Source organism: Beta vulgaris, chromosome 9 (assembly GCF_026745355.1).
Source record: "Beta vulgaris subsp. vulgaris cultivar EL10 chromosome 9, EL10.2, whole genome shotgun sequence".
Taxonomy (NCBI): domain Eukaryota; kingdom Viridiplantae; phylum Streptophyta; class Magnoliopsida; order Caryophyllales; family Amaranthaceae; genus Beta; species Beta vulgaris.
In genome coordinates this window covers 25,893,141-25,904,576 of record NC_079210.1, presented here as the reverse complement: position 1 = coordinate 25,904,576, position 11,436 = coordinate 25,893,141, and the positions used below count along the sequence as shown (strand labels likewise).

General features: G+C 38.8%; 1 protein-coding gene and 1 long non-coding RNA gene across 2 annotated transcripts; both read right to left on the bottom strand.

Annotated features, from left to right (window-relative positions):
* Window positions 1-1,611: 1,611 nt before the first annotated feature.
* On the bottom strand, window positions 1,612-2,695 carry LOC125493091 (uncharacterized). The gene is made up of 3 exons (XM_048635807.2): window positions 2,266-2,695; window positions 2,023-2,184; window positions 1,612-1,674 (listed from the first exon to the last, which is right to left on the bottom strand). Exons 1-3 carry the CDS (start codon window positions 2,302-2,304, stop codon window positions 1,612-1,614), a joined length of 264 nt encoding a protein of 87 aa, XP_048491764.1. The 5' UTR covers window positions 2,305-2,695.
* A 348-nt stretch (window positions 2,696-3,043) lies between these two features.
* LOC130590108 (uncharacterized) lies at window positions 3,044-4,946 on the bottom strand. Its single transcript, XR_008967774.1, has 3 exons — window positions 4,376-4,946; window positions 3,789-3,912; window positions 3,044-3,213 (listed from the first exon to the last, which is right to left on the bottom strand). It is a non-coding gene; the product is annotated as an uncharacterized LOC130590108 (long non-coding RNA).
* Between the last annotated feature and the right edge of the window lie 6,490 nt (window positions 4,947-11,436).

The following is an 11,436-nucleotide window of genomic DNA, read 5'->3' as shown; positions in this document are numbered from 1 at the left end:
CTCCGTATTTGACGCGTAGCAAACATCGCCCGAGCATTTGAGACTTTTGCAAATGCTCCGGTTTTATCTTAAAAACCGGAGCATTTGATCCCCTAGAAATTTTAAAAAAAAAAATTTTTTTTTGCTTTTTTTATCCTAAATTGATGGACAATCATTTACATGTAGATAAAAGTTTCATTTCTAATATTTTTGTTCATAAATACAAGATATAGTACAAATCTCCACGGTAATGCCGCAAGAAATTGATGATCACTCTATATCTCCCATCCCTGCTTCACCGTGTCAGAACAAGGTATCAAACTCAGACTAAAAGAAAAAAAGCGATATACTAATATCATACAACACCTTGTGGTTGTACTCACGTTATTGAGTCACCTGCACATGAAAGGACCAAAAAGGCTATTTGAAGATAGAATCATAGAACTATAGAAAAGACATCAGCTTCATACACTAAGTTTAAATTATCAAAATCCAGCCTTGTTTCCAGAATTACTAGCATATGATTCTTGAATAAGATTGGCCTCACTCAAATCCACTTAACAACGGACACAAAAGCTACATAGCTAAACATGATCCTTGACACAACATAAACAATTCGTAAGTTGTGGACATTTGGTGCGTAAGCCCTGGATTATGTATATGAAAGTATTACAAGTCGCAGACAACATGTCAAGCATAAAATTGTCATTTAGCATACCTCTAAGACTTCATCAAACTCAACCAGGCTCTTCTTGATGTTAAAGAAATACTTCTCCGCGTTTATTTGCAAAGACGAAGCTTCATCAATGACAGAGAAGTTAGACGAAGTCAGTATAGTGGTTCATGTATAAAGAAAAGAGGAAATGTATTAGCCTGTAATAACCTGTTTAACTATGGTATCTCCTTCAATTGGTATATCCTCGTCATTTTTTATTCTTGATATCAGTTTAACAACCCACTCAGTGTCAAAATTAAACTTCTGAAATATTTCATCCTGAAAGCTGTAAAATCGAACAATAATAAGTTGGCCATCGCAGAACAGGAAAGGGACAAATTCTAAAACAAGGCATCAAACTATCCACAATTAAGCTGCATCTAATCGATCACAATCAACACGGGAAGCCCACCTCTAATTTGGAATAAAAACCTAATTGCACCTAGAGTTCATTGTGCTCTGTAAGTAGTATTAAATTATGTGTCCTACTGTCCTCACAATGTATTCAGCTCTAGAAAGTTGCAGCACAGTGAAAAGCACTTTCACCATCAATATCTGCTATATTGACATCAGCTCCTGCACACAATTTTAGAGTCTTTTTAAAAGCAAACACTGGGATAACACGTACATTGAGCAATAGAAACACGAAACAACAGAGCAAAGAATACATCGTGTGTTAAAATTTCCAGTTAAAACATAAAATGACAATCCCCTCACCCCTTCAGTGTGGATACTATCTCAGTTGGGTTCTACTTTTGGGAAGTCAAGCTGTAAATAAGAAAGCACTGTACCCAAGCCAAAAAGGCAGACAGGAAAAATTACACTAGTATACATCAAAATTTGAAGATAATCCAAGTTCCAATGTATGTTAATTGAAATAGAAATTCTAGTAATACCCTTCTGTGTTCTCATAAACATTATGTATGATACGTGGATAGAAGGTACACAGTAAACAGCTTAGAGAGACTTACATCAAAAACCTGATACATTCAATTGAATGAAGGGAGTTGAGATCAATATCATATTCAATAGAATGCACACATTTTCAAAGAGAGTAACTTTTTTAGAGCGCTGACTGCATTACATACGTCCTATATCTCATGAAATGAAGTTATCAACTAAAAGAATCGTTCATAAACCATCATAAGAAGGGGGAAAGATGGAGGGGGACATTTCATAAAATTCCGCACTAAAAGAAGCATTGACCCTCTAAGCACACAAGCAGAAGAAGATAATATGCCTGCTACACCAGCTTACTAGTTGACAAACAGTATCCATAAAATGATTTACTAATCTAAAAGATATAAGAAAGGAAGGATAAAACTTACTGGTAGTATGCACTTCCATTCATCCAGTTTGCTGAGATTAAGTGTGTACAGATCATCTAGTGTAATTTCACGATCTTTGACCTCCATCCTGCCCCCATACAAGTATAAAGTATCTCTTCCAACAGTCATGCACGCATTGATGCGTCCACAAGGCTTGATAGTCTGAAAATGTGTATCACATTAAAACACAGAACAAAAGCAAAACCCATAAAGTGCAATAGCCAAGCATTCTGTACTGCACACCTCTAAGTTATGCCTGTCAATCTCCAGAGGAACTTGCATCCTGTACTCCCCCGATAGTCTACATGAGTAATTGCAGATCTGCTAAAATAGATGGCGATGATCCCCTCGCAGCCCATTATCTCAAACATATTTTTCATAGCCATGTATCCACCTCCAATACCAGAATAAAAGGTTGTATCGAGAAATACACAAACTGTTCGGGGATTTTATCAACTATCATTGGTGTTCAGGATACCCCAACATGTATGAAAGGATTTATACTTCTTTCGGACCTTTTTTTTTAAATGAAAGAGGCTACAGAATTAGTAATATCCGGATCCTTTTGCAAAATAGAAAGATTTACTAGTCAAAAACCCATTAGTGGATCAACTTATAAATGTGGATTTAATAAAACTTGAGATGGATATTGAGATGGATGTGTGGAAACACCCTGAATTATCCTGAATTTCGTGCGTATATTGAATACCCTTAAATTGAGGTGGCACAGGGTCATTCCACTACTTCCTCATTCATATAACCATGTTCGAAACTAGATTTCTCACCCATGCTATCAGTTTCCAGCCTAAAAAGGTTCACCTAAGCAGGCTTAATATCATTGAAAATTTGTAACAGCCCGCACTTCCGAACTGTTAGCTAATCATACTTAACATTCACTAATCACAATCAATGCTTAATAACCTCGAATTAATAATTACTCGCATCGGAAACATAAACCTTAAAACGATCCTGGACCTGTGGGTCAGGGCCCACAACAAAAATAACTCCAAAACCAAATACAGACTACAGAATACCTTACTACAATTCCCAACACAATATAATACTTAAACACCAAATGAGAACTTAATATTCAACAACTTATATTCCATATCTAACTTCGAATCACTAATATATTTACAATTCAATAATCAACTCTTTACTTTCGATCCATTACGAGCTCCCAATACAAACCTGCAAATTACAGAAGGAAATACAAGACAAAAACAAAACTAAAATGAGCGAAAAACTCAGTAACTTTACTTCAGCCCGTCAAAACGATTTTGGTTCGTAAACATTTCTCATATCAGAAGCAACTTGGTAATGGTTCGGAAATAATTCGTCTTTTAAATATATCGCAGGCATAGCTTAATCACATTACATAAATCGCTGGCAAGTACAGGCTTATAACATAACTTAACATAATATTCGACCTTATCTGGTCTTAACTCATATACGAATCATTTTACTCCACCTGTACCTTGCCCACTCTTCATCTCAGTTTATAAACTAAGCCAGCTAAAACATTTCGAAAACATTTTCCCATTATCATACTCAAATCACATTTCTAGAATACTTTATAGTTTCCGAACAATTCCAATAACATAACAAAAGTATTATTCTTTCATAACCATCAAATATCAATTCACAATTAACTTATAAATATGCATCTATAACCATGGCCATGACTATAACGATACACGAAATCGAAAATAATATCCAACACATATACGGGCATGTAAATACTTTTCGCTGAACATAAAAGTTACCTCAACGATGATCACTTCAAGATAAACCAAAACCAATTATATGCAACCTCCAAGAATCATAACATTGACCTTCATCTTAGCTTGAGTCATATACTTCTCAAAAGCATTCTCCAATAACAATCACCTCAATACAACAATAACAACAATTATCATTCATTCTCAAACTTTCTAAACTCTTCTATAAACTAATACAACCCTTATATGCAAACCATTTCGATTCCTAACCAACTCACATTTTCAATGACACCTCATAATTCTAGTTTCCACTCTAATTTACAGAAGATATATTAAACCACATAATTTACTGAAACCTGATTTCATAAATAACTTAAGAAATACCAATACAGAGAATAATCCTTAATTCAATCCGTTAACTTAAAGAAAAGATACAATCTTTAACTTTACCAAAATAATTGATAGATCTGCAGATTATAGTTTACTAAGTTCTTGAACTATATTATCTTAGTTATTAAACCAATACTAGTTTAAAAACAATTTACTCAAAGTTCATACTTTCAGTTGTTGAAAAAAAAAAACTTAGACCATATCAAATCTTAAATTAAAGAGACAAAAAGTTCATCTTTTACCTTCAATCGAATAAGATTCTGATTTTGGAGATAGGATTATAACCCAATAGCAGCAACAATTGAACAGAGGAGAGAAACGAATTTAAGAACAACCCACACCACCGCACGGCCAACCACGACAGCAGCACCCTAAGACAACGGCGACAACTCGCCGGCAAATAGCACCGAAAATAGTAGCATCGACGGTGCCGAAATTTCGGTCGAACACCGGCGACAACAACACAGACGCTAGGAAAAGAGAGATAACAGAGGAGAGAGAAAATTGAACTTTAAAGAACCAACAACAATAGCGGCAGCACCGCTAGAACAACAACAGCAGCAGCGCGACGACGACGGCAATAAGTCCGGCCGTCATTCGTCGGTGGGGTATCGGCAGGACCCGAGAGAAGGAGAGAGAGAATTGGGGTTTTTTTTTTGGGGTTTTGAGTTCTCACCGGGAGAGAGAAAATAGTTTGGGGTTAGGGCTTCCTTTATTGATTGAAGGAAATTGAGAATTTTGACAACAAGGAGAAAGGTGGCACTCTCCCACATATGCCAGGAAAAAATTTTGATTTTCCTTTCTTTAAAAAAAAATCTGGAATTTGATTATCAAATTTCCAAAACATTTCAAATTCCAAAAATTTCCACAACACAACTAAGAATATAATAATATAATTATCAAATGATCTCTTATTGATATAAAACTTAGTTAAATTAATAAACACAATTACTTAATTTAAAACAAGCTTAAAAATACGGCTGTTACAAAATTCGTACACTTGACAACAAAAATTAGTCTCACACTACTTTGTCTCTCATGATTTAAAATGATTATGAAATTCATGATTCCAAACCGTCAAAGATTCTAAAGTACCATTACAGCAAAATCTCTAACCTGTACCAAATGATAAAATCATTAATTTTATAATCGCAAATTAGCCCAGATGAACTGGAACACTAAACTATTGATAACTGTAAAAACAATAGAATCTACAAGAAGAACAAGCTATGAACAAAAATCATCATTTTACTGCCTAGTAGCAACCATGTTATTAGCCAATGCATCTTGTCATGCATACTTTGTTTGTTGTTGATGTTATTTCACGAAGTCTATGCAATTTGATTTAGCAGTAAGAAAAATGATGTGGAAACTTACGTGATACAGAAAAGGTCAAATGGCCGGTAATGGTTATCATGATGTCCACCAAGACATTGATTCCTTCGAGTCTGAGCTTGCTGCCAAGTTGGATGAGTTCATCCGTTTTGACTGGGCCCAGGATCACGGTGAAGGCCAACAGTCCTTCGAATATGATGAGGCCCGCTCTAACGAATCTAACGGGTGTAGGTTGGCTGTGACGGGAACCTCCATATGAGATTGATGAAAACCCTCAACCTGCAAGTGTGTCTGATGAAATTCAAAACTAAAGGAAATCAAAATTTGTAATTTAAAAGTAGAAGGACGTGAAATTAGTGCAAATGCAAGACATGTATCAGTTACACAAACACTAAATATTCTAATTTTTCTCATGCTTACAATATTTACAGCAAGATTAGGGCAAAAAATATGTATAAGTGGTTGCAGAAAAAACCTGGAAATTTGATGAGAACGTCGCCGGCGTTCGAGAGAGGCAACGGCTACTCGAGGGCGGCAACAATGGTCGATGACGCGAACAAACCTTATAGAATAAAGAAAACCCTAAAATAATCCCTAAATCCAGAAAACCAAAAAAAAACCTAAAATACAACAATAAAACTAATATACAGCAATAAAAATTGGAAGAAATTACCTGGACATGCATTCGGAGAAGCAGATCGAGAGTAAGTGAAGAGGCGAAGAGAGAGAAAGAGAAGCAGATCGAGAGTTAAGGGAAAGAGAGAGAGAACAGAGATTACAGGGGAAATAGTTGTAGAGTTTGCGTTTCAACTTTCAAGTATTAAATTCCTTTCACCAAAAAAAGTATTAGATTAGTCAAATGCTCGGGTTATTTTTAAAAACCCGAGCATTTGTGAATTTTTCTTTTTAATTTTCCAAAAACTTGTCAAATGCTCGGGTTGTTAAAACAACCCAGGCATTTGTAAAGTAGCAAAAGAGGTTTTTTCCACTAGTGTCAGGCTAGTTGCTGAACTCAAGTCGGCCGCATATAAAGACCGGATTAGCAAGGCCTAAAACAAGCGAGTACGAAGTCGGCCAATTTTGAAGGGAGATATCGTACTCAGGCGTATAATAGCAATCGGGAAAGTGCATGTAGACGGAAAACTCACAGCCAATTGGGAGGGCCCCTACTTGGTGAAAGAGGAGATCGTTCCCAGATCATATCGGCTCGAAGACATGTCGGGCAAGCTGCTGAAAAACAGTTGGAACGCTAGTGTCCTCAAGAAATACTATGTATAGTTAAGACTAGATAATAATCAGGCATTGTTGCCAGTACGATTTACTTATTATTAGAATTCTTTCTTACATTGTTATAGACAACAAATCCGGTGCAACCGGGAATAGCTGTTTCCTACAGACATCAAGTTTCCTAGCTGCCCAAGCCAAACCGGTCAATGACCTTCGTAGATCTGCCGGAGAAAATAAAAAGTTAACCAGTCAATGACCTTAGTGGATCTGCTCAGTTAATTAAATGGCGTAACCGGTCAATGACCATCTTGGATCTGTCAGATAAAATAAATAGTTAACCAGTCAATGACCTTAGTGGATCTGTTGAGTTAATTAAATTGCCTAACTGGTCAATGACCTTCGTGGATCTGCCGAATAAAATAAAATTTAACCAGTCAATGACCCTAGTGGGTCTGCTGAGTTAATCAAGTACCAAACCGATCAATGACCCTCGTGGATCTGCCGGATAAAATAAATATACGCTAACAATTCACCAGTCAATGACCTTAATGAATCTGCTGAGCTAATTAGAGGGCATAGCCGGTCAATGACTTTAGAGGATCTGCCGGACTATTTCTTTTAATAAACATCAAATTGAGACGACACTAAAGTTGGGCAACATAAGGTATTTTCATTAATTTCATGAAGAATTACAGCCCTAACAAACTAAGCGATCCGCCACAGGCGGCAAAACCGCAAAAGCAAAAAGAAAGAAAACAAAAAACGAGAAGAAAAGCTAACGGCCTATTCCTTGGGCTCCTCGTACAGGATCGTCAACCACAATCACTGGCTCTTCAATAGTGTTGACTGTGGTGTCAGCCTCCTGAACCTGGGCATCTTCGAATTCAAACCGAGGGTCGGCATTGGCTATGTCGGCCTCAGTGACCCCAAAGTCAAGGATCTCGCCCTCGACCAAGAGCTCGAAGTCCCGGCGGCTATGAGCCTCTTCCACTTGGTACCAATCCAGGTCGGGAAGAGCATGCTAGTACACCTCATCGCCGCTGCCCAACCGCCGTTGTACCGATTGGCCAGACGAGATACGAAGTCCATAAACTTTTGGTATTCCCCAACGGCCTCGTTTTCCCGGTACTTAGCATCAGCAATTTGCTCTTCCTGAGGAGGCGAATCTCGTCATCCTTGTTTGCCAATACCAAGGAATGATCGGCTAAGGCCTTGGTCAAGGTTTCGTCGGCCTTCTTCTCGGCATCCTGAGCGGCCTTCACCTCATCCAGAGCTACCTTCAACTCCTGCTCCTTTACGGCCATTTGGCCCTTCAAAGTCTTATGGGCCTCCAGTTCGTTAAAGTAGGAGGTCTGAAAATACCGGTAAAGGTCACAGAGCTCCTTCCGGATTGGGCCGCCTTCAAAGAGCAACAAGGAAACCGTTAGTACAAATAAAAAAGGAGCAAAAGCCGACATTTAACTTGTACACATACTGCATACTTACCACAGCCAAATTGCGCGCATGCACAGCAGCCACTGTTTGGACTTCGTCCACCGAAATGTCATACTTAAGGTGCATGGGCTTTAGAATACGGTAACCAAGGTTACCGCCCTCCAGTGGGCGGTCTAGCAGCAAGGACTCATCGTCAAGAACGTTGAGCTTGTGCTGAAAGAGCTCATCGTCCTTCACAGGAGACCGACACCATCGCTTTTTTAGCACCTCCGGAACTGCAAGCTTAGAATGCTCCAGGAAGCCAACCTTGCGAGGCCGGGCAAAGTGCTCTAACCCAGGCACCATCTCGGGCAAAGTAAGCTGCTTGTCAATAATGGGACGCAATGAAGAGGTGCCGACCTCCTCAACACGGCCCTTCATCAGGCCTTTGGGATCCTGCACCCCCTTCTCGGCTGCAACTTTAGCCGGCGCTTTCTTCGCCTCTTTAGGCTCCCTCGCATCCCGAACGAGGTCTCAGTCTTCCTCTTCTGAGGAAGGAGCGTAGATTTGCGCAGGCCAAGGGGCATGACATCCCTCGCCTCCTCTTCCGGGCTCGAGTTCCTACCGGGCCCGCTCCCTTGCATGCCTCCCCGGCCTCCCACGCTAGAGGGGATGGAGGTGAAACGACAAGCAGGTTTGGGCGGCATATTACTGATGGGTTGATTATTTAGGTCTACGTGCAACGCCTCGCGGATCAAGTGTTCCCAGCCTGCAAAAAAGAAAATATAATGCATGTCAAACAATCAGCGAAAGAAAGTATTATAGCAAATAAGGCGCACAACGGCTTAACAAAAACAATATCAACCCACCATGCGGCTCAGTATTGCAGAAGCCTAAGGCGGACAGGGCCGGATTACTAAAAACATAGGTGGCAAGAGGCAGCCATATGCTCGGAACCGGTATGTTTTTGATACCTCTCAGAGCCGGAATCGACGAGGCCCCGAAGAAGTGGAAGGCCTCTCTTTCCCGGTACATTAAACTACGATCGGGTATGTGTTCCATTCGGGAACGTGGCTTGGTCCACTGACGACGCAGGAGAAAATCGGCCGGGACATGTACCCAGAAAAACCTCTTTCTCCAGTGTTTGAGAGATCTGAGTTTCGGGTACACCGTCAGCTTACCCGCCTTCGTATATAGGGACATCCAACCGCCACGCCCTCAAGTTCATCAGCTCGGGATCTCCTTTTCTTCCAGGCTCCCTTCCCCTTAGCGGATCCGTCTTCCTTGATCCAATGAAGCTTCTGAAACAAATTGAGGGTCTCCGAAAACCCCTTGTAGCGAACAACCCAGGCATAGGCCATAAAATTTCGCCACCCTAGTGGCATAAGATGTTCCAAGCATATGCTCTAAGCTTGGAATACTTTTACAAAGAAGGGGTCCAAGGGAAAACGAAGTACAAAATCTAAGCATATATTTTCGACTTTTACAAATTGTAAAAACTAAATCATAGGTTTTGGAACACTTCCTTATATACAACATTAATCGTGATATTATATGATTTGACCCGTGCATAATGCACGAGATATATTTTGTTTGATTAGTTTGTTTCTAGGATATAATAGATAATTATAAAACTAAATATATAATTAGTTTGTAGATTGAAGAAATTTTTTATAGATAGTATTCCTTAAAATTTCTTATATAATTTAATATGAAATATGATAGTTTTCTTTTGATTTTTAGCATTATTATGTGGACCATGATCAGATTCAAAACACACCAAATATATGTATACTAGACCTTATTGCTTTATTTGTGACAAAAATATTTGAATGCTTAAGGTGATCGATTGAACGTTAAAATGATCGATTGAATGTTAAAATGATTGATATCTTGGGAATGATTAAGTGACTAACTCATCCTCTCTCCCAGGAAAAAAAGGCACTACTTATTATAAATAAATAAATGAATGATTAATTAAATCAGAAGTCACAACTCTACCATCACTCATTTAACTCTACCCTCACTCTTATCTAGCAAAAATGATGAATAACATTAACATAATGTAATAGGAGTACTTAACTTTGCAGTTGCATATGCTGATGTGTACAACTCATGTACCTAAATAACATAAAATGTAATAGATACATTTAGTTGTCCTGACTTTGGATTATTCTCGGTATTAGCGTTATAAATTTACCAGAAAACATACTTTGTCTATTCTATAGAATGTTACCACTTTCTCTCGCTTCAATGAAGTTCATGAAATAATTTCTCACCTGATTTCAATCAATCCCACCATCTTAAATCTTCCAGATTATTCACTGAACAAAATCTTTGCTTAATTTCTAATCCACCGGAGTTTTGCCACAAATGCTCCGAAAACGGTTGGTTGTTAAGGCGTTGCATGTTCTTTTTCTCCCTCCTCCACTATATTTGTCGCTGCTGCAAGCCAGCGCTCCGTTGAGCTGTTGTGATTGTTGTTCTAGTTAATATGCTGCCTTTTGTCTCGTGTGTATGTGTTGTGTTTGTCAGCTCCTTAATGCTTTGTTTTTTTTAATGTATGAAATCATGGTAATTATCTTCTCTTAACTTACGATAAAATCTTCAATTCCTTAAATACACTTGTATGGGGGCTGACTAAGTTCCATACCGGTCCACCTAGACCAATAAGTATCGCCATGGTCAGCATGCTTACTACAAAACCGTTGACTTTGTCATACCGATTTCACTATGATACCCAGACGGTATCCCTCACCGGGCCATTACTCATGGGCCTGGGCTTGATCCAGTTTCTATCTACAGGCGCCTACGAGCCTAAGGATAAAACTTCAATAAAGGCTAAAAGTATATCCTAAAGGAATATACTTGCGTCCAACTAACCAATAGGAGTAGAGTCCTACTTGAACAAGGACTCTTGCCGGCTCCTATAAATACCCCGTTGATCTTAGTCATAAGGTACGTTCACAATCACAATCATATTCTACTTGAGAGCTACCGGTTTACCCATCACTAACTTAGGCATCGGAGGGGCGTTTCTCGGATCAACCCTCGAGGCTAGTTTACGTGTTCTCTCTTGCAGGAAATCGAACCGGCTTATATACAAAGGACATACCGGTTCACACCCTAATACTTATTCCATACCATAACAACACTAATTTAGGCGTAACTTGGGGCTGAGATTTTATAATGTGATTGCATTACCTGTTTTATTGTTGATTAACAATATTATAACCATGCTAATGTGTGAATTTAGGCCATAATAAATTTGTCACACACTTGCCGACTTGGCTAGTGGTGTCAAAATAGGTTCTCAAACAGGTTCTGG

Coding starts and splice junctions, on each gene's coding strand:
- LOC125493091 (XM_048635807.2), bottom strand. CDS start 2,304: ATGCAAGTTCCTCTGGAGATTGACAGGCATAACTTAGAG. Junction 2,185..2,265: donor TTGACAGGCATAACTTAGAG/GTGTGCAGTACA, acceptor ACACATTTTCAG/ACTATCAAGCCTTGTGGACG. Junction 1,675..2,022: donor AATGGAAGTGCATACTACCA/GTAAGTTTTATC, acceptor TGAATGTATCAG/GTTTTTGATGTAAGTCTCTC.